Source organism: Sceloporus occidentalis, unplaced genomic scaffold (genome assembly GCF_023333645.1).
Source record: "Sceloporus occidentalis isolate IW3139 unplaced genomic scaffold, rSceOcc1.0.p SCAF_1, whole genome shotgun sequence".
Classification (NCBI taxonomy): Eukaryota; Metazoa; Chordata; class Lepidosauria; order Squamata; family Phrynosomatidae; genus Sceloporus; species Sceloporus occidentalis.
Genome location: NW_028316981.1, coordinates 128,321,976 through 128,344,051, shown reverse-complemented (window position 1 = coordinate 128,344,051; position 22,076 = coordinate 128,321,976). Strand labels below are relative to the sequence as shown.

The window sequence follows — 22,076 nt, the reverse complement described above, 5'->3', positions numbered from 1 at the left end:
TTCCAAACAAGATTCAGGAGCAGCAGACTATTTCCACTTTGAAGGAAATAGGGCAGGAACTGATTGTGTTACAAAGGGAGAGCAAACAGATTTTGAAAAGGCAGAAATAATATTGCTTTGGCTTTGTGTGATAGATATCTATTTGTAATACAGCACAAAAGCATCCCAAGTTCTAAATAAATTGCTTGCTGCTAATAATCACTCCATACTTAATGGTATCTAACTTGCTAATCCAATTTTAGAAAAACAAATCCAATAATTACTTACATATGCTTTTTAATGATTACAATCTCAGAGGAATCCCAGCTCAACACAAAAGCATTAAGAAATTGTATATGGATTTTAATAATGCAATGAATGGGATCAGTCACCCAGATTTCAATTACTACAAAAGCTTTAAAGCATATTGCTGCAATAGAATGCATACAGAAGTGAGAGAAACTACTTAAACTCCCCAATGTTGTTTTCTGCAGTTTTGGACTTCCATTCTTCTACCTCGCATCAAACAATGTTCCTTCTGTCCAGTCTCAAATTTACACAAAGGTATACATATGCATTTGTTCATTCAGAAGGTAAAGGAAGGGTACAACACACGGTAACATTTTGGATGAGGAACAGTTAAATCTCACAATGCATTCTTGGCTGCTGCTGTGACAGGATTTATTTACAGCTTCCATTAAACACAGCAGCTCCATTACAAAGTGCTGTATGTGAGAAGAATTTTTGATTATACAATGCCAGTGCCTCACTGCATTAAACATAGCATGCCAATGCATTCTCCCCCCACCCCTCGTAATTGGTTTGGGTCATTGTTTGATGGGTTTATGAATTCATTACAGGAAACAGATGGATCCCATAAATCAGAGCTATTCATCCAGCCAATCAAATGGGCAATTTTCCCCCCTCAGCTCCTTCCCCCCTCCCCTATGCAACCTTTATGAAGCCACTTCCTCCATGCCCCAAACTGTGTGTATATGGTGGGTAAAGAGGCTCTTACAGCACCCTTGAAACAGGAAACGGAAACAGGAAACACCTTTTAAACAAACTAAGAAAATGATCACATTCACACTGTGGTTCTACCCACCGACCCACCCATCCACCCAAGCTAGATACAAAGGCAAGAACTTACCCAGTTCAGCTGAAACCCTGGAACTAAAGCAGAAAGGGCAACTTCTTCTGCTTTTTAGCAAGTTATGTTTTTAAGGATGAAAAGAGAGTTTCATAGTGGAAATGCTTAACCCCCCCCCCCCTTTTTTTCCCCAAAGGGTGAATTTTTCTTAGAAAAATTACTTCCTTTGTCTACTAAATTCTTAAGTTTGACAACACTGACATCTGCTGGTAAAAATGAATCACAAAGGTTGCCTCAGAAATAAGACTGTACAAGTAACAGAGCCCCATATACAGAAAACTCCAAATTTTATGTACAATGACATTGTATATGTAGTAACTTGATTCACACGAAGTTTAACAGTATGTGGTGCTTTTACAAAAGAAAAAAGAGTTTTAAAAATATATCCGACATGCTACTTTAAAGACTTCACATGCAAACCTCAAGTGTCTTCCTCTGCAATAGTGCCTCCAAAAGGTGCTTCTGGTCTACAGACTCCAGCTTAATACCTCATGCCTTAGTTTCCTAGATAAACACTTGGAAGAATTTCTCTAAACATTAGGAAAAACTTCCTGATGATAAGAGCTGTTTGACAGTGGAATATGCTGCCTTGGAAAGTAGTGGAATCTCCTTCTTGGGAAGGTTAGATGGCCATCTGTTGGGGGTGCTTTGTGAGTTCCTGCATGGCAGGGGTTGGACTGGATGGCCCTTGTGGCTTCTTCCAACTTGTATGATGCTATGGAATGCAATTTTACTGCTTTCACAGTTAACATACTACCACACAATAAATTTCTAATGAAAATCAAGCAGTTTGTTTAAGCAGCCACATAGGCATGTCTTGATCTCTATAGGATATTAAGTCGAAACTATCTAGATTTTGTTGCTGTTGTTTTCCTGGTGTTTTGTTAGGACACATGAAGAATGCTAAAAATGTATACTAACTTCAAGAAGGAGCAGAGGATGATTTTCCATTTAGATACTATCTTAAAACCATGTTTATAGTTAATTTTAATTTTGATTTCCAATGGATTTGTGCCATTATGCAATTTTACATAACCATGCTCCGCCTGGGGTTAGTAGTAAGTACACCCTTATGACTATCTAAATAATATACACCTATATTGGGGAGAAATAGTTATAGTGCTAACAGACCGCTGTGGATGAAGGTTTTAGCATGACAGAAAGAATCACACATGAAAATTTTGATGTTTGCTTCAATAAGGTTATTATCTTCCCCATTTAGGAGCTATTCCTCTCTGGGATAATCCACAGCAAGAACAATGTCTACCACTCATTTAGAAAGTCTGTTCTTTTTGGTAGTTTGGACCCCTCCCCCAACAGACATTGCCTAGTACTGAACAAAAGAGACATAAATGGACAGGTTTAAACAGGAGTAATATGGTCCTAAATATCTCTAGCTACACAAACACAGAATCTAATCTTCCCACCAAGTACAAAACAAAACAAAACAACAAGTCATGATGCATATCTGAACTCATGCAGACACATCCTAGTTGTAGATTCAATAACAAATTTAAGAGATACATTATTTTCTGTACATATGGATTTGTGTTCAGAATGAAGTCTGATATTTAATTCTATTCAGCCTTTTCTACCTGTGAGTCTTAAATCAGAGGGACAACACATCAGTTTAGCCTATTCTCATCTGAATACCTTTTAATGGGCCTCAAGGTGTGAAACATAATTTATTCTAGAAGCGCACACCAAGGCATATGATCATCAAATGAAGTTGGTAGATAACTACCCATCCTAAATGGCTATTATAAAACAGTGAAATTTATTTGCCATCTATTCAGCAGCTTTTGATTCAGACAAATTAATTTCTAATTTTGGTGCCAGAGAAGCCGCTTGAAAATATGTCATCCAGAAAGAATTTAAAACCATCAGTGGGATATCAATGTTTTATGAGGAAGCCATGGTAACTTACAGGTTCTGCAATCAGGGAGCTGCAAATCACATTTTTCAGAGTGCGATTTCCTATCATTCTGTACAAATTATGCATTTTCACTTGAACCTGCCTCTCTTATTCTCCTTCAAGCATATAAATACAAGTATACAGTACTAAGAATAGCATTTAATGTGTTTCAGTTTAATTTTGAAAGCTTCAAATATTATGCTTTTTACATATGCTTCTCCATGTTATGTTATGTTAACAGCCTCTCTTAAAACTGGGCTTTTAAAAATCCATTACTTCTGCATCTCTTCAGGATCCCTGGAGATGCTGCTATCTCACTATCTATATTGAATCTTGGCAGAACATATGGATTCCGGGTTGCTATCTGTTAACAGAACTTACCCATTTCTTAATTTGTTAGGTACTTTAGCTTTTCTGATAGCACATTTCCTATTGCCTCATCAATAACTGTCCATATAGAAGTGGGTGCCTACCCTTGACACAACCTTCAGGATGTTGATATGCAGGGACAAATCCTGCTGCAAAACAAAGATGCTCTGATTCTGGCTCCCCAAAAGAAGATTGGGGCTACATGCATTCTCCAAAAGACCTGCATGATTACTATGCTAATGGATTATATCTATTTGGTCAAGAAAAAATAATGCAAATCGATGATCCTGATTTTGCCATCACTGTCAAGTCTTTTCTTTCCAATAAAAAGCAAGGGATAGAATTCAACATCTGTGAAAAGGGCCATAGATCTTGGAGTAGGGGGTTAACATACTGATGAGGTAGTCTGAAGGCCTATTCTAAATCTAATCTATCTTTTACCTTCAAAGAAAAGAAGTGCTACAAGTACATAGACCCAGATATTTTTAAGATGGAGCCCAGATTTTTACTAGGAATTCTGCTGTGTAATAATATGTCATCATTTCCACATGCATTGAACACACATCCTACCCAAGAGATGGCTAACACGATTGGCTCAAAGAACTGTTTTCTATTTTCTCTCCCAATGCACAATATCTGAATTACACTTAGCCAGATGCATGAAAACAGACAATTCCACCCAATGAGAACTGTAAGTTTCTTTCAGTTGGTTCTTTCAATTGTACCACTTTTGGACCATTTACTATACCATAAAAATGCATCATAGTACTGTCCTAAACAATTACAAATGACAATAACTTCATTCATCCTAATTATTATTTATAATTTTATTGAAATATTTATACCTCGACCTACATCAAAAAGATATCAGGGCAGCTTATAGATAGCGATAAAAGAATGGGTTAAACAGTTTAAAACAATAAAAATAAATTAAATAAGCTACAAACTGATTGCATATAATGAAGCAAAGTTTTTTTTAAGTGTTTGGGATGAATTAATGAGGCTCAATGCCTTCATGAACAGCCATGTTGTCACACTGCGCCTAAGCGAAATTAGTATTGGCATCAATCAGGCATCATTGGGACAACATTCCACAGAATCAGAATAAAAAGAGTCCAACATTTCTGTAACTAAATTGTTTAAGATTTGCTCCTAATCATTGCTACCACTCAACAATCTCAGAACACTCATATGCCCCAAAGCACACAGAGCAGCCCAAATGTGACTAAAAGGCTCAAGATCACTAGATACTCTTTTATTCTGGAACTATGACCAGAAAGCTAATTTTTAACAGGGTTATTTATTACACTGGGCAAAGGGTAAAGGGGCTGAAACATGATTATACTGTGAATCAAAAAGTTAAATTGCTAATGCCACAACATGGCTGCATCACAAGTCACTCCATTTGCTCCTATGCTCATTTAAATTTCTTTGCTTTTGATGCAACCTAGGCTGTATCTGTTCTGCAGAAATTATCCAGTTTCACACCACTTTAACTGCCAAGCTCAATGCTTTCTGACCAGAGAAGGCTAAATATTTTTAAAAAATTACAATTCCCAAAATTCCATAGCATTTAGCCATGACAATTAAAATGGTATCAGACTGGACTATCTCTGCTGTGTAGATGCATTCTTAGAAGAGAACTCTTCCATAATCATATTTTTCATATTGTCAATAAATCATATTGACTGGTGATGACCTTGAAGTTGAGATGTAGTAAGATTTCTTCACTATTTGGCCCTAAAATGGGACAAAAGAAAAACCTCAGACAACTGTTTTAACCATGTCTTGACAACTGTTTTGTTTTTGTTTTTTTCAAAGAGAGGGAATATGATCTCCCTCAAAGATAACACTACTAGCCCTCAGATAATCATGTTCCTCATTTTATCTTGTTGACTGAACTACTGGTGCAAATAACTAATACAATTAGTTGTTCCTTCCCTAAGCCTCTTCATTTACGTGGATAGTGAGCTTAGAAGAACATCAAACAAAAAACCTAAACAAGACAATGCCTACATTCTGTCTATAAAGGCAAGGTTTAAACAACACCCATACATCGTATACATCATCACCAGCATGACATAGTGTTTTGAGTGTTGGTCTGTGACTCTGGAAACCAGGGTTTGATTCCCAGCTTGGCCATGAAACCTACTCGGTGACCTTCGGCAAGTCAACTCTCTCAGCGTCAGGGGAAGGCAATGGTAAACCCCCTCTGAACAAATCTTGCCAAGAAAATCCCATGATATGTTTGCCTTAGGGTTGCTGTAAGTCAGAAATGATTTGAAGGCACACAACAACAACAACAGCAACATACTGCACATAATTTCAGATTTTATTTGTAAAGCTAAACTATTTCTTGTACACAGAACATTTAAGTTCAGACTTACCTGACATTACTACCCAGAATAATTTTGCTGTATTGGTGAAAAATAAGGAAAAGGCAAGTGAAGATTATCACTCTCAAGACCTATCTCTTAAAATGCTACAACTATATTCACAATGTATTAATTGCTGAATGCTGAGTACTATCTAGTCTTTTACCTTCTCATGTAATCTAGATCTGCTTCCATAAAAAGGTATATGATCTATGCTACTACAATAGGGCCAGAAGACACCTAACTGTGGCTGCATTCATTAATAAGATCAGCATTCTTGTCTACTCCATTTCTCCAGATCATTAATAAGACAACCAGGAATGCCAGTAAACAGGCCTCTGTAATTTAGTTTCTTTTACTCCATGTAAATTCGGCCCTCCATATTCATGGACTTGTCACCTGCGGATTTGATTATCCACAGATGGCAAGCCCCTGTTGTCCCCAGTGGCAGAGCATGCATGCTGCACGCCACCATTAGGGACACTTGGACTCCTCAGACATTTGGAAACCACCTGGGCATGAACTCCTACACTGAAGCCAAGCAAGAAGTCCCTCCATGGGGTGGAACTGGAGGACAGCGCTCCCCTCTGTGGGCACCAACATGGCTGGTGGGACAAGGCCATCCCATCTTCCATGCCAGGGAGGTTTAGGGGCCCCTCTGTCCACTGGAGAACTGAAGGGCAAGAGTCAGGAAGCACACTTCCAATGCCAATGCCCCTCTCCAGGCAACCCTTCCCTCCCACACTGGCACGGGTGGGCAGGAGGCTCCACCAATGCTCCCTGCTTGTCAGCCCTGCCCCTGACGCCAACTCCTCCCTGCGCCCTGCTGGAGGTCAGAGAAGGAGAGTGCCACATGGTGGTGAGGAGCAAGGAGTGCTCAGGCTCCTCAGTGGGGGGCTGGCGGTCAGGGGCCAAGGAGAGACCCTAGCTGGATGCTGGGAGGAGTCCTGTTGTCCCTAATGGTGGAGCAGCAGCATGTATGTACCACCAGTACCGACATCAAGACTTGAGCATCTGCGGATCCCCTGCAGATACCGAGGGCCAACTGTAATGTAAGGAGCCAGGGCTCTATGTCTTTAGAAAGGAAGTGAAACCACCATGCCACCTTTGATATTTCTTGAAGAGTACTTTATTCTAGGCCATTTCAACACAGTCCAGTTGCAGGAAATACACTACTTAAAAGCAAAGCTGACATAACAGCAGTCACTTCACAAGCCAGTTGCACCCATACATTAACATCACTTTGAACTTTCAGTGTCACCTCAAAATTAACTCAACCAGAGTGCTCAGTCAGTAGTAATTCAGCAGGAGGCTATTTGTTACATGACTCAGTTTGGAACTCTTACACTAGGGAACACATTCCATTATTGAACTGAACATGGAGAGAGTCATGAAAGTTGGTCATGAAAGTGCCTGTCAAAAAAGCTGTTCATGTTATTTCATTTCAATTTCCTGAAATGAGATTCAGAACCAGCTTCTGCATATTAAGTATTCTTCTACACTGGATGTTCTCAGAATTACATGTCTCGGTTTTTTCAACTGTTAAAAATTAAAAGTAATAGTGAATTTATGTAGCAGCACCCATATGTCTGTACAGGTGCCTCTGAAAGTGACACACTAAGTGTGGCGAAAGAGCAGCCTTTTGACCCAACCTTGTGAAGCACATGGGTTCCAGGATTTCTCCAAGTTTAGCTTGTGATAAGAGAAATTACAAGGAATCTATAGTGAATCACTGCATGGATGTGATGATTATAGGGAAAGGCAAGGAAATATACAGCAGTGAAGTTGCAACCCAACTCAAAATGCAAATAAACATTTTGAAGCCTACTTTTAATAATGTAAAAGTTTTTTTAAAAAGTTATATGAAAGTTCAAGTTCTCAAGATGCTAAATTATGCATGCATTCCAAATTACTTTCTACACCTATGTGATGTTTGCTTAGAAATAATAACTAACTGGCAGATTTTCTAGTGCTATAGGGTTTTCTAGGTGAGAGGACTTTTCTAGGTGAGAGCACATTTAAATAGGGTTGGGAAACCTGTAATTTCAGTGGACTTCAGACTAATTTCAAAAGTCTTCTGCAAGCAATCATTTCAGACCTTTGGAAAAGTGCACCCCAGTAGCCCACTAATTGGGAAGGGAGAGAATGCAAAAACAGTGTGGCAAAAAGAGAATAGCAGAGAAAAGAGGCAATTCACTTCCTTTTAGCTCTAGCACTGCCCACTGCTAGCTTCAGCCCATCTCACTGGGTAGTCTCTGACAGATTGCCCATGAGAGAACGAAGTCCTAAACAAACAAAAAGATGGCCCATTCCTTCTTTTAGATCTCAACATGTGAACAACACTTTTCACTGAAAATGGCAAAAATGGCTCAATCAAGACAGGTTTAAGAACAACAGGAATATGTAACTTGTTAAAGATGATAACAAGCAGAGCAATTAAATTTTCATAGGGTATAAGCAGAAAACTGAGGAAGGTAATAGCAACCTGGTTCACTTTTCAAATATGCCTATTCTGATAAGGAGATGCTCATCATGATTTGGGGTCTATTGCTTCCAAAGTCAAGGATGGCAACTAGGAAACAAACACATATTTGCTTATGCAAACAGAGGTGGTTCCACATTAAAATCATGTTATGAGATGCCAAAGCAGAACCAAAGGGAAGAAAAGAGTTGGCTACCTTCAGTATGAAGATACTTGGAATGTATATCAACGTTTAAGCTAAATTCAGTCAGATGTTATTATTATTATTAACCTTTATTTATATAGCGCTGTAAATTTACACAGCGCGGTACATACAATCTTTTAGTTAGACGGTCCCCTGCCCTCAGGCTTACAATCTATTTGAAAATGGACAACTGGCTGAATGCCATCAGTTGGATATGCCCTGGAAAGATATAATAGTGTCCAATTTGTGAGGTAAACATGTAGTGAGTGCTGATATTAAAATATAAATAATAATAAATAAATAAAAATTTTATTTATATATCGCCCTTCCATCGGATCAGGGCGGTTTACAACAGTTAAAATACAATGATACAATAATAAGCATTAAAATTATACAAAATTACATAAGACATAAAAACAAAACAGAGCAAAAAGGCCCCCCAGGTTAGCCAATCCCATTGCCAGTGCGGCGGGGGGGGCCCATGGGACCTTATTCAGTATTATAGTTTTCAGCTCATCTAGTAAAGTATTATATATCACTCTGACTAGAAGTACAACCTCAGCTATGTTAAGGCCAGTCTTGTAATCCTCCATTCTGTCCATTATAATCCAACTATGGATTTGGTGTCATCATTTATCTGGGAGATTTTTATTTTATTTTATTTTTCTGGCACTTCTAACTTTCAAAAAAAAAGTGCCCACTTTGAAAACAGTGTATACCTTGTGACAACTTTACACTGATAAAAGATGGGTAGCAACCACTCTATATTGATATAACATTCTAATACTCTGTCAGTTCTTTTAATGCCCTTGGTATTTACCTGTTAGAACACAGGCTAGGTCCACAAAGAGGTTTGGGGGGGGGGGCAGGGGATTAATACTGCCAGCATTCTCTGCTGGTGAATACATTTTCAAAGCAGATGTTCTACCACCTAAAAGTGAAAACCTGGAATGATACAGTATCAGGACTCTTCATTAATTCAAGTGAAGCCAAACAGAATTTTATGTCTGCAGGGCCATCATACATTAATGACATATATGGGAAGGAGCATTTAAATTATTCAGGAACACAAGGAATGCAGATCCAGCAGATTTCAGATTTCTCAGCTGCTGTGCCTACAAAAACACCCATCTCTCTCTCATACACATGCACACAATCTCTCTCTCCCCCCCCCCTCAAACACACACACACACACAAAATGAAGGAAGGGAGGGAGGGAGATTCAATTCTCTAACCGCTGGATTGATGAAAAATAGCAGCACTCCTTTCACTTTGTTGCACACACAACACTGAAACTGACTGTGCTTTCTTGCACATATATCCACTCTTTTGCATGCCCAAGGAAGCCTTCAAAGCTGAATCTGCAAAATCATCCAGGGCAATTCCAGCAAATATAAACATATAAACAAGCAGCTTCCCCTAAAAACACCAAAGAGACCAAAAATGGGGTATAGAACAAACAGAATCCATATGTCTGTGTTTACAGACTAACAACAACGATGCCAGTGAGCAGAGCTAGCTTATTCTATTTGTTGTTTTAGTTGACAGCTCTTGCTTGAGCACCCGTCACCATGGCAACCTTGTGCACAACTCACAATGCACCCAAACGAACTCAGACTAAATTAACTTATTGCATGTCACCAATGAGAAATGACTGTTCAGAGGTAATTTTCTGTACTAATATGTAATAGAGTTAACTCTCTAAATTGAATTAAATTAATTAAATGCCACTCCCAGTAAATCAGATTCTATTACATCAATGTTAAAATAAATTAAATGTTTTATTAAAACCACTAATAATATTATGCTATTACTTCAGTCATTCAAAATTCTGTACAGTTGATTTTTAGACACGTGTGTGTTACACTTAGCAGCAGTGGAACTAACTTGAATGGCTTGCGTTGTTTTTTTTTTTACAGGGCTGCTTATAGCAAGTGAAGACAAAGAACATGCCACTTTTACTGAAAGCCTTCATGCTATGGTATTATGGAAGTTCAGGCATGGTCTCAATATTCTTAAAACCACTAAGGGAGTCTTCACTAACATTACTATTTGGACTAATTTTAATTTTAGAGACCAATCCAGGGCAAAATACAAAAAGATACCACCAGAAGAACTGTCATTTAAAAGGGAGGTAAAATCCATAGTTGATAAGTGCACATAGAGGATTATCAATCTTGTTTACTAGTCTTTGGCTTTCGTGTTACCATTCAATAGAAACACTGGATTCTGTGGAGACAAAGCTCAAAAGTTATGTGTTCAACACATGGTAGCTGTTTAAAAAGGCAGACAGATGTTAGGAATTATTAAGAAACAAATGGAATATTTGTACAGTTGTGGCTGCCCCATCTCAAAAACAAGATCTGGCAAGGTCAGAGAAGAGCAAAATAATTAAAAAGAAAAAGAAAAAAGGAAGAAACTAAAGAAATCCCTGATATGATACAGTAAGGCATTCTGGCAAAGAAAATGAAAAACCTGCCTATCAGAACCACTCTATATGAGCAATCTAAAAGAGTCCTTTACAAACAGCAGAGGGAGCACATACTACTTCTAGACTGAGGCTGATCACACTGATCTGAACTGTATTCAAGCATTGCTCACCTTGCTTTCTTTCCCGCTCTACTGTCACTTTCCTCAGACTAAAGAAGACAGGTTCCTGTTCACACTGAAACTCTCCATATCAGGTTCTCCACATGAAGAAAACCAGGGATCTTGCCTGTGTGAAAAGTCTACAAGTGAACAGGAACTTCTTCAGACATATCACTTTTACATGAGAAAACTGGCCATGGAAGGAGACAGGGCTAGATGTTCATCTACTCACATGTTGAAGAAAGAAGGATGAGTGACAAATGGAGAGGGCTCTTCTTGTTGCTCCAACAAGCGTCCAGAATCTTTACTTATTTCTTATGTTTACATCCCAATTACACTCCCTACCGCCCTTGTACTCAAGATACCACTTTGAGACTAATAAGAACAATCAGTTCTCACTGGGCTATTCTAGTATTAGTTTACAGTCTAAGGTTCTACTCTACTTCAAACCTTGATGTCTGTAAATGTCACAAGTTTCCCAATCATACTGATATCGTATAAAGAACATGCCCTCTCATCTGATACCTTCTATTTAGGTACAGATTACTGGAGTCCAAGAAATCCATCCATTATTCTGTTGTGGAGTACATGCCCATATAGGAATAAAATGCACTTCTCTTTAAAATAAGTTTCCCTTTGCTGATATTTACCTCTTGGTATTGTGAAGGAAATGGAACTATTTACAGACATGTCCACACTTAGCCGTAGTTAGTATAGCTATATTTGGTACTCTAGTACTTGTACCTGTGTACAGAAGAATGAGTGGGAAGATCCCTAAGAACATGAAAGCTATAAATTACGCCTGTTATCACAAGAAGTGAGAGTTCACATGTGACTCTACTGTTATACAAAGTCTTCAAGGATCTTTCTCGTTCCACTGGTTATAGTGAATCCACGGTCTTACTGTCCTTAAGACTACAACTAATGTGTGTCTGATATATGATCAAACTGTAATATACCAGACATGTTTTCTCCTGTATATTACAATACAATAAACTGTATTACTGTAACTAAAGGGATGTTATTAGAATTTGCCCTTGGTATCTATACAATAACCACCTTAGTAGAATGACCCCCTAAGTTTCATACTCTTGCTAGAATAAATGAATTTTCCAAAAGATTTCTAAAATTTCAACTGTTTGGGCACATCACAGCTGGTATGGCTCAATAAAGTGCACTTAGCAAAGCACATTAAGGCAGGAAAAAAAGTCTTTTATTGCACAGTGAAGTATACACTGTGGGCGGATAAATAACTATAAAGCAGCAGGAAGCTTGATCACAACTACCTCCACTATTGTTGAGTAGTTGGTCTAAATTTATATTCTAGCCAACATAGTGTTATTTTGAGAGACTGATTTTCCTGAATGACCTTTTGGCCTGACACAAAACCAGCAAGTCCTTTCTGCAAATCACGGGAGCACAATGCTACTCTTCCTTAGAAAAATGAAGAAAGGCAGGCACAGTATTCTCCTTAATTCAATTTATCAAACAAAGCAGAGAAAAGGTGGGAAAAGTCAAGGATGTAGTTTTCACCAGGATCACTGGAGGATTTGCAAGAGCTGACTTATTGAATCTACTATTCCTGTTCCACCATGAGGGAATCTGGCATAAAGCTTGGGGGGGGGGGAGGGGGGGGGTAATTCCCATTTTTTTCAAGACATTACCTCCTTTTGAATTTTAAACACTGTGCAAATTCAAAGTAAAACTAGTAAGGTATACAAATTGCTACCTTCCATGAAGTAGCAAAGAAAAGAGAAAACTTATTTAAGGGGAAGAGGGAGCACTATACAACAAAGATGCAAAGAAGATAGATAGGGATCTATTGGTCTGGGTAATTTGCAGAGTCAGCTCTGGTGTGTACTTGGATGGGAGATCGCCAATGAATACTGGGTGTTGTAGGTCATATTTCACAAGGAAGGAACTGACCAAATCTAAGAAAAGCCAATAAAATTCATAGGGTCACCATAAGTCAAAAGGCAACTTAAGGGCACATATACACACAATCTGCAGTAGATCAGCAAGAACTTTTTTTAACAGTAGCAACAAATGACTCACCTGCACCCTCAAATGAAATTAGATTATTTCCTCATATAAACCTGTCAAGGTTTAATTTTCTAATAATTTCCTTGGTCCTGCCACCCTCAGAGGCATGTCTGACAGGAATGAAAGCAAAGTCCTTTTCACTGGCTGCTCCCAGGACACAGAATATCCTTCCAAGAATATTCTTGGAAAGAACACAGCCTGCTGCAGGAGTAGGCAACCTTTTTGAGCCGGGGGCCGGGTTGCTGTCCCTCAGACAATTGGGGGGCCGAAGCAAAAAAATAAATAATTAAATAATTTTTTTAAAATTTAAATAAATAAATAAACTGGGACAAATGTAGGACAACATTTTCAAATGGTGGACACTTTTTTAAAAAAAAGTGGAGGACACGCAAAAAAATTTGCTGATTTTTTAAAAAATGTTAATATAAATGCATGTTTCTGAGGCGTCTATAGACAATTGCCCCCCTTGCCCCTGCGCGCGAGAAGCCAAAGGCCCCGGCAGCAATCGGCGGCAGGACCGGGCTGGGGCCAGTCCCAAGGCCTCGCCGGGCCGCATCCGGCCCGCGGGCCGCAGGTTGCCTACCCCTGGCCTGCTGCCTTACTAGCCAGCAAAGAATGTCTTACTGAAACAATTCATCTCAGTACTGGTACACAAACAAATTCTTGTGCTTAGCAGCTGCTCAAAGACATTGCACTTAGATTCAAAGTACAGTATATGCCTTTTGCACTTAGAATTGGCCAGTGGACTCCGTATCTAGGAAGATAGACCCTGCGTGTCTTACCTCCTCCCCCCCCCCCCCGCTATATAATGTTACTGACTGACTGCAAAAAAATAGTAATGGCTGCATTTGGGGGGGGGGGGCAGTATTTTAAGTGTTACAGTTTTTCCAGCAACAAACATGAAATGGGGACTTTATAGAGTGAAATGGAGAACAAAATGAGACAGATCCTTGGCCAGAGGAGTTTACATTCCCACAACTGGTATTTCTCAACCTTTGGTCTGCCAACTGTTTTGGACTTCACCTCCCACAATCCCTGACCATTTGCCATATTGGCTGAGCCTTCTGAGAGTTGGCTCAAAGCATCTGAGGCCAAAGGTTGAAAACCAGCGCTTTAAATTACACATTTATACCATAAACCTAGAAAGATCATATTGATATTTTATATTTCTGGCTGCTTGGGGAACAGTCCTGCGCCCATATCAATCTGGTAAAGTGCTAAGTACACTGATATACACATAAATGACAAACAACTTAAATTGCAATGAAGTCTAGACAAAAAAAAACTGCCAAGCATTTTCAAAATTATCTGCAAAGCCCAGGGAGAAACACAAATGACAGTCAGTTCAATGGACTTTCCATGGGTTAGCAAAAGCCGAAGTTGCTTGATTACTCTTCCAAAATATTACTTATAAATTAAATGTTTTTATCCTAGATTATGGGCTTTTGTCTTCTCAAAATTCAGCCTTCGATGAGAAAATAAAAGCCACAACCAGGTTCTTTATCTATAATTCTTCTTCATGCCATGTGGAACAACATATATGGGTTCTGTGTCCATACAAAGCTATACCAGGGAAAGTTTTAGAATTAAATTGTTCCTGCTTCACCCCTCGAAGTGATACTCCCCTTTGTTATATGGAGAAGGCTGCCCTATTTGGATGTTTCAACATAGTAAGAGTATCCTACTGAAGGAAAATGCACACCTGGAGAAGGAAGTGGGTGGGCTATCTAAATACAGATGTGGCACTTCAGAAATAATAGCAACTTGAAGGGAAACATTTATTTTTTTCTTTGTGGTCTCAGAGCAGTCAACTATGTGACTTTTAAACTAATTTACTTGGAGAAGATGCTGGTGTTAAGGTTGGGTCAGAGTGTGCTCTCATAACCAAATGTAGATGGACTAAATTAGGCCAGTGTGCTGCTATGTTCCACAATGGGGTGAAGCAGACGCCCAGACTGCCCCAGGACTACAGCAACCAGACAATGCAGTTCTGAGGGCGCCCACTGCTGCGGTCCTGAATGGGTGGCGAAAAGGAGCAGTAAGAAACCCATTCTTTTTGTGGTTGGTTTTGGCCTCATTTGGCGCCCTGGCATGGCCTCCAAGCCATCTGGGGGCATGCTTCATGTGAACGCCCCACCCACAGATTGGCCCAATGGCGGCCCTTTTGGATTGTCTGTTTGAGGCTCATGAGAACCTAACTGGCAAAGTCACAGGATGCTAGCAACACAGGGCAATTCCCAAGATAACATGATGGTGGAAAGGATCTAGCAGTATAGCACAACTAGTTTTAGACAAAGTTTCTACAAATTAATGGAGGTGAGATCTTTCAAAAGCTGATAGCTGTAACAACTAAAAAGTGATTCTCTTCAAATTAACAGATGTTGGGGATAAACATCAGGAATGACTATCACAAACATGACTTGTTTGCAAAGTTTCCAATGATCTGACTGGCCACTGTTGAAGACAAAATGAACTAGACAGATAATTCTTAAGTTCTTGTATTTGTGTAGAAAATTATCTTTTTCTTGAAGTAGCTCTCAGTTCTCCCCTGATACAGTGACATCAGAAGGAGAAAAACTGTTTCAAAGCACCTCCCCTTGCAAGACAGTACATACATTTATTTTGGAGAGTTTGAACATTCTAAGTCATGAATGAGTACATTTAGCCATATGAGGCCCCTATCTAATATTCAACTGGCAATATGCCACATACCCCACCAAGCAGGAAAACTGTTTTTCTCCTTAACCAGTCTCTCCTTCCTGAGACTGCAAGAGAAAACGTAGCTAAGTATGCAACCACTGGTGTTATTTTACACCCAGCTATACCTAACAGAATGTACAGCTCAACTTTCGTTCAAAGAATAGTATGAACTGTAGATACTTTTTTTGGTGTTGCTCAGAGCTGAAGAAAAAAATGCAGCTTGGCTCCCTCTTGGAAAAAAAGCAGTATGTTTAGGATGTCCCATCAATTGAGGACGAGGGAAGTAGGGCAAAGATAGAGAGAAACAAATATATGAAGGCTCCATCACTATTTAACTTCTTTTTTGGGGCTCATATGAAACCTTAATTGTAGATCAAAGGGGTCACAACTAAAGTCCATTGATTATTTCACCTGTGCAGTACTCAACTGATGACCTGTCACTATGGGTATCACAACAGAACTTCCTGTTGAGGTGTAATGACTGGGCCCTCCAGTCATTTGGGGACTTCTCCTGAACCACAAAGGGTTAATCTGGGGGGAGGTACATGCTAATGAGAGCTGACATCACATGCTAATGAGCAGCCACATCATAGCTGACGTAAGGCTCGCCTGGCCAATCAGCAGTACCAGAGCGGCCTTTTCAAGAAGGTTCCAGGAGAGGACTTTAAATACCCTGAAGGACCATGCTTCCTTTGTTCTCCATCTTTGTGTTTGTTTTGGGGAGCCAGCTGTGTGCTTGCACGGAGGCAGGCAAAAGTGATAATAATAATAATAATAATAATAATAATAATAATTTGTTTTATTTATATACCGCTATTCCAAAGATCATAGCGGTGAACAGCAAGTAAGCTAACCATGAGGGCCAGCTCCTTGCATCCGAGAACTCAACAAGGACTGCAAATCTTATCACTGTGTGAGTAGCTAGGAAATGTATTAGCTAGTGCGTTTAGGTTTTGTTATGTTTATCTAATAGCTTGCCTGAAATGAATACTTGGTAACTATGTTTTCTGTACCTGCAAGGCAAGGAGGCTTTGCATGAATGATATCTTCCTATCCTATTCTATTTCTTTAAAATAAATATCTTTCTTTAAAAGTATCTGCTGACTCTCTCTGCTCCTGTACACGCGTCTTAGCTCGGTTACTGATTGCTTAAGTTAGCAAGGAAGGAAACTAGAAATCCCTAGCAAGTTCCATTGTGTGCTTAGGGAAACGTAGTTTTGTTGGAAGATTCACTGGGTGGTGGCAGCGAGATACAGGATCTCAAGGGGTATCATTCAGCTCAGCAGGAAGTGGGAATGGAGACCTAGGAGATCCTAGAAGGGAAGTTTAAGGGACTCCTGGGGGCAAGAGCCAAGCACAGGGTGGCTGGGTGGCTGCTGGACTCCCAGGGATCACCACATGAGGTCATCCAAGCAGCTGTGTAAATTTAATTCAACTCCTCAAGGTATTGCATGAAGGCACACCAGGCTAGCTGAAGTGCAACATCTACTCAAGATCACTTGTTATTTTTCCAGGAGTCAAGGGGCAACAAGGAACTAGAAATGAGCTTCCCACATTTCCACTATCGAAACTAAAAAATAAAATAAAATAAAATAAATTATCGGCTATAAAGATGGAAAACATAATGGGAAGGGGGCAATCTCTTCACGCCCTTGTGTCAATGGCTCTTAAAAACAGTAGGTTGTGGCTTACAACTGTCAATGTGTGTCAGTGCCCACTATACTGTTGCTTTCTATCTTAATTTCCTGATCTTGGTCAGTAGGATCAATCCCCCAAATGATCACCATTATTATTTATATCCCACCATTCTCTCAATAATGAGACTCATGAAGTTAATAACACATTAAAAAACAATACAGACAAAATGATAAAAAGCTTCAATAAAAGTATAAACATAAAATGTTTAAAGGCCCATTTTTTGACATTCTGATGCAATGAGAGAGGGAGTTCCAAAATCTGGGAGCAGCCATGGAGAAGTCTCTCTCCTTTGTTCTCACCAAATAAGCCCATGAAGGCAGTGGGAAAGCAGGCAGGGGTCTCCAAACTATCTTAAAGCTCTAATGGGTTCATGAAGGGAGATATAATCCTTCAAATAACCATATAGGGCTTTAATGGTTTTCACCAGCACTTTGAACTCTGCCCAGAAATGAACTAGCAACTAGTGAAGCAACAAGAGAGTTTTGTGCTCCTTGTAGCCAGCACCAGTTAATAATCTGGCCACAGCTCTTTGGGCCAATGGTAGTTCTGAGCAATATTCTTAGTCTTTAATTAGATCCTGGGGGAAATCTGAAAAAATAGGCTCTCATGTGGATCTAACTGGGCATCCACTCAAATATTTTTCAAAAAGACTGGCAGATTGCAGCCAAAGTCACATGTTCTTGTTGCTGATTCTACTGATACCTGTGGTGAACCAACAGTACTATAGACCTGCAGTGACCCAGGTTCTCTTGCTGAGGTATCACCTAGCTTGTTCTAGTCATCTGGGTTTATGGAAGTGAGGAGCAGAAAGAATGAAAATAGACCAACTGTTTTTTCTGGGCCTTGGGATATTCCTTTGGTTTTCTGCTGCAAATACTAAGACTTCAGGGAGTGGCTTTCCCAAATACTGTTCTGTCTCAAAGCAAGGGGGCAATATTCAATTAAATCCATTTACTAAACAAAATCCTTAATTTTAGCATTTGACAGAAATCAATTCATTTTTGAAGTAGAGAAAGGCTAAATTCAGGTGAGGGATCTGATCAATAAATTATAGCTGAGTGATTAGGATAACCCCTTAGGTTCATTCATTCCTTCTCATTCCACTCCACAGTTTAAGATAACTAGTCATATGGTCAATACTAACACAGTTTAAAACAAGCTTCATTCCTTGGTTTGAATACAAATCACAGCTTACTGAAAAAATAATTTCTTTGATGCAGACATCATTGCAAACGATGTCATCTCAAACTAGAAAATGGACAGGAAGGAGGCAGAGTACTCATTATGACAGAATTAAGCTTATGTCTCATAGTGAAAAACAACAGGTATCTCTGTCAGTTAAAACTAATGTCATGAATTTCCAGAAATTATTTAGCAGTATACTTAAAATGTATATAACCCATGAAAAACTATGGGCACCATAAAGCATTTTCTTGTTGAAGAAATAACTACATTCTACAATGAAATGGCAATTTTTAACAATATAAAGAACTCAATATTTTATAAGAAAGCTAACATTGTTTTACCTTTGGTTTTTTGTTCAGCAGCCTGAAAAACAAAAAGAAATATCAATAATTAGCCACTGCTTTTTAAAGATCCGGTATTAAAAAATAATAATTACCAGCCCTATGCACCACACCATACTTAAAACACAACCACAACACAAATACAGGCTTACAACTCTTGAGTCACTAGCTCCAATTTGGGGGTGGGAAAGCAGCTTGTGGCTATTCATAGTTTGTGACTGGCAGAAGAACACTTGCCAGATGAATAAAGGGAGGATATGCAAACTTAAAGCTTGTTCACATAATGCTGGACAATAGTTTATAATTAATTCAGGTCTCATCTGAAGGGCAAAGATAACAATGCATTTAGTATTTTGCTGGTAAAGGTCTTTAGTCTGTTGAACAGGAGCTTTGTAATCTACTATGAGGGAGAAGTAATATGCTGCTTTGCACATAGCACCACAAACCTAAGCAAGGTTTGCAAGCTTATTATTCTCTGAAGGGGATGACTAACACCTGAAATGCATGGGCTACATAAGGTACATCCGGCTGCTTTGGGGGCATGGCATTTAAACAACGCACACCCTCAAAGACATGAAGAAGAAGAGCCCTCCCTCCAGTTCATCTGCCTTGGTCCAGGCCTCAGAGGGAGCGAAGAATGCTGGACTTGATCCCCCCCTCACCATTCCCTTCTCCTTTTGTGTCGTGTCTTTTTAGATTGTAAGCCTGAAGGCAAGGAACCATCTATTATCCCCTCTGTTGTAAGCCGCCCAGATTCCCAGTGATTGGGCGGCATATAAATAAATCCTATTATTATTATTATTATTATTATTATTATTATTAAGAATATCTAGTTGTAACCAACTGTAGGGGATGGTGCACATCTCCATTGCTAAGCCAAAGAGCCAGCATTGTCCAAAGACTACAACAGTAATCATGTGGCCAGGATCATTGCACTGAACGCTGTTACCTTCCCATTGAGAAGTGGTACCTATTTATCTACTTGCATCTGCATGCTTTCAAACTGCTAGGTTGGCAGAAGCTGGGACTAGTGATGGAAGCTCACCCCATCATGCAGCACTCAGGCCTTGAACTGCATCCTTCCGATCTATCTATCGAGGTACCTACCTACCTACCTACCTACCTATACACACAAAAACTCTGGAATGTCCCTCTTCACCAAATATGAGTAGACACTGATGCCAAATGTACTATGAGAGCAGCCACAAGAATGTATAATGCCAGTTAATTGCATATACACTCATGTTCTGGGGGGGAAGGAGTTAATTACCACTGAATAAGATAAATCAAACTGTAGTAGTTTTCTCCAAACAAAACACAAATTAAATTGACAAATGATTTTGCTATAAAAACTGACTTCTGTACAAAGGATAACCATTTCATACTTACTGTATGAATAACTAAAGTCAGGGATGGAGAATATGTGTTCCTTACAAATGTTACTGATCTGCAACTGCCATTTTCCACTACTGTCTGTGCTGTGTGGCTAATGGGAACTGCAATCGAACAACATATGGAGCACTATATATTCCTATGCTTGCCTTATGTTAACATGGAACCTTAAGACCAAGAGACATTTCATGTATCTTACGGTTACCAACATACAATATTAGCTGTAACCAATCCTGAATCTATACCCCATTCACTTCTCTTCTACCATGTGGCATGTATTATATTTTTGAAGTGTACTTTTAAACAGATGTGAATTGGTACACAGAAAGAATTACACTAGATCACTAGATCCAGCATTCTGTCCATGCGCTTGCCAAAGAGAAGCCCTTAACAGGAAGTGAGTACATTAACAACCCTAAAGTTTCATAGCAACTGATTTATAGCGGTATACTACCTCTGATACTAGGAGTAATACATACTCATTGTGACTAGTAGCCACTAACAGTCTTCTTCTTGTTGTTGTTGTGTACCTTCAAGTAGTTTCTGGTTTCTGGAGACCTTATTGTGGGATTTTCTTGGCAAGTTTTTTCAGCAGGGGTTTGCCATAGCCATCCTCTGAGGCTAAGCGATTGTGACTTGCCCAAGGTCATCAAGTGAGTTTTTATGCTCAAGCTGGGAACTGAACCCTGCTCTCGAGAGTGGTGATCCAATGCTCAAACCATAACACCATGACCCACTACACCTTCTATAAATGTACATAATTCTTTTTTAAAGCCAACAAAATTGGTGGCCATCACCAGATGACAGCGATTTCCAAAGGTTAACTATACACTTTAAGTAATACTCCCTTTTCTTTGGTGTGTATCTCCCATCATTCAGCTTCATTGGATGAACCTGGGTTCTACTAGAATGAGAGAGAAAAATACCTTTTCTCTACATCAGGCATAATTATACAGTCGCCCCTCCATTTTCACGGGGATCCGTTCCAGACCCCACCACCACCACGAAAATGAAAAATCACCATATTCCCATTGGCTTGAATGGTGGTGCATACCATGTGCATTCCCTTATTTTGTCGCTCTCCGTTTGCTGCCTGCAAACGAGCGAGGGACGTGGACTCCAAGGCCATGAAAAGAGGGGCAACTGTACACCTCTAACAATTATTCATTCACTTAATCATCTATTTTTTACATTCTAACCAGTCCCAAACTTCATTATTTTTCCTCACAGTGAATTTACACAAGCCCCTTGATTATTCTGATTGCCCTGTCTCCTCTAGAAAATTGTTTTAGCTCAAGGTACCCTCAGCTTTAGTCCAGAAAAGACAAGATTCTCAATGGTTTTAATACAGAGAGTAGCAGCTGCACAACAGTCACATACTGTCGGCCCTTCTTATACATGGATTCAAGCATACACAGTTTGAAAATGTTCAAAAAAAGTATAAATTTCAAATATCAAACCTTGATTTTCCATTTTTATAAGGGACAGCATTTTGCTATGTCATTATATTTAATGGAACTTGAGCATATATGGATTTTGCTATTCACGGGAGATCTTGGAACCAAACCCCAGCGTATAACAAGGGTCCACTGTAAGTTTCTGCTGGCTCTAGATCAGGGGTAGGCAACTTTTTTGAGACGGGGGCCGGAAGTGCCGAAGCCGGAGGGTGGAGCT

The 22,076-nt window shown here is 39.4% G+C and overlaps 1 protein-coding gene across 2 annotated transcripts in view; it reads right to left on the bottom strand.

The window, feature by feature from the left end:
• Positions 1 to 22,076, bottom strand: part of TNRC6C (trinucleotide repeat containing adaptor 6C) — a 164,402-nt gene that overhangs the window by 111,097 nt on the left and 31,229 nt on the right. For both annotated transcript variants that reach the window (XM_089534920.1, XM_089534910.1), the window contains one exon: positions 19,011 to 19,032. In XM_089534920.1, the coding sequence (XP_089391046.1) occupies positions 19,011 to 19,032 (22 nt within the window). The remainder of the gene's footprint in view (positions 1 to 19,010; positions 19,033 to 22,076) is intronic.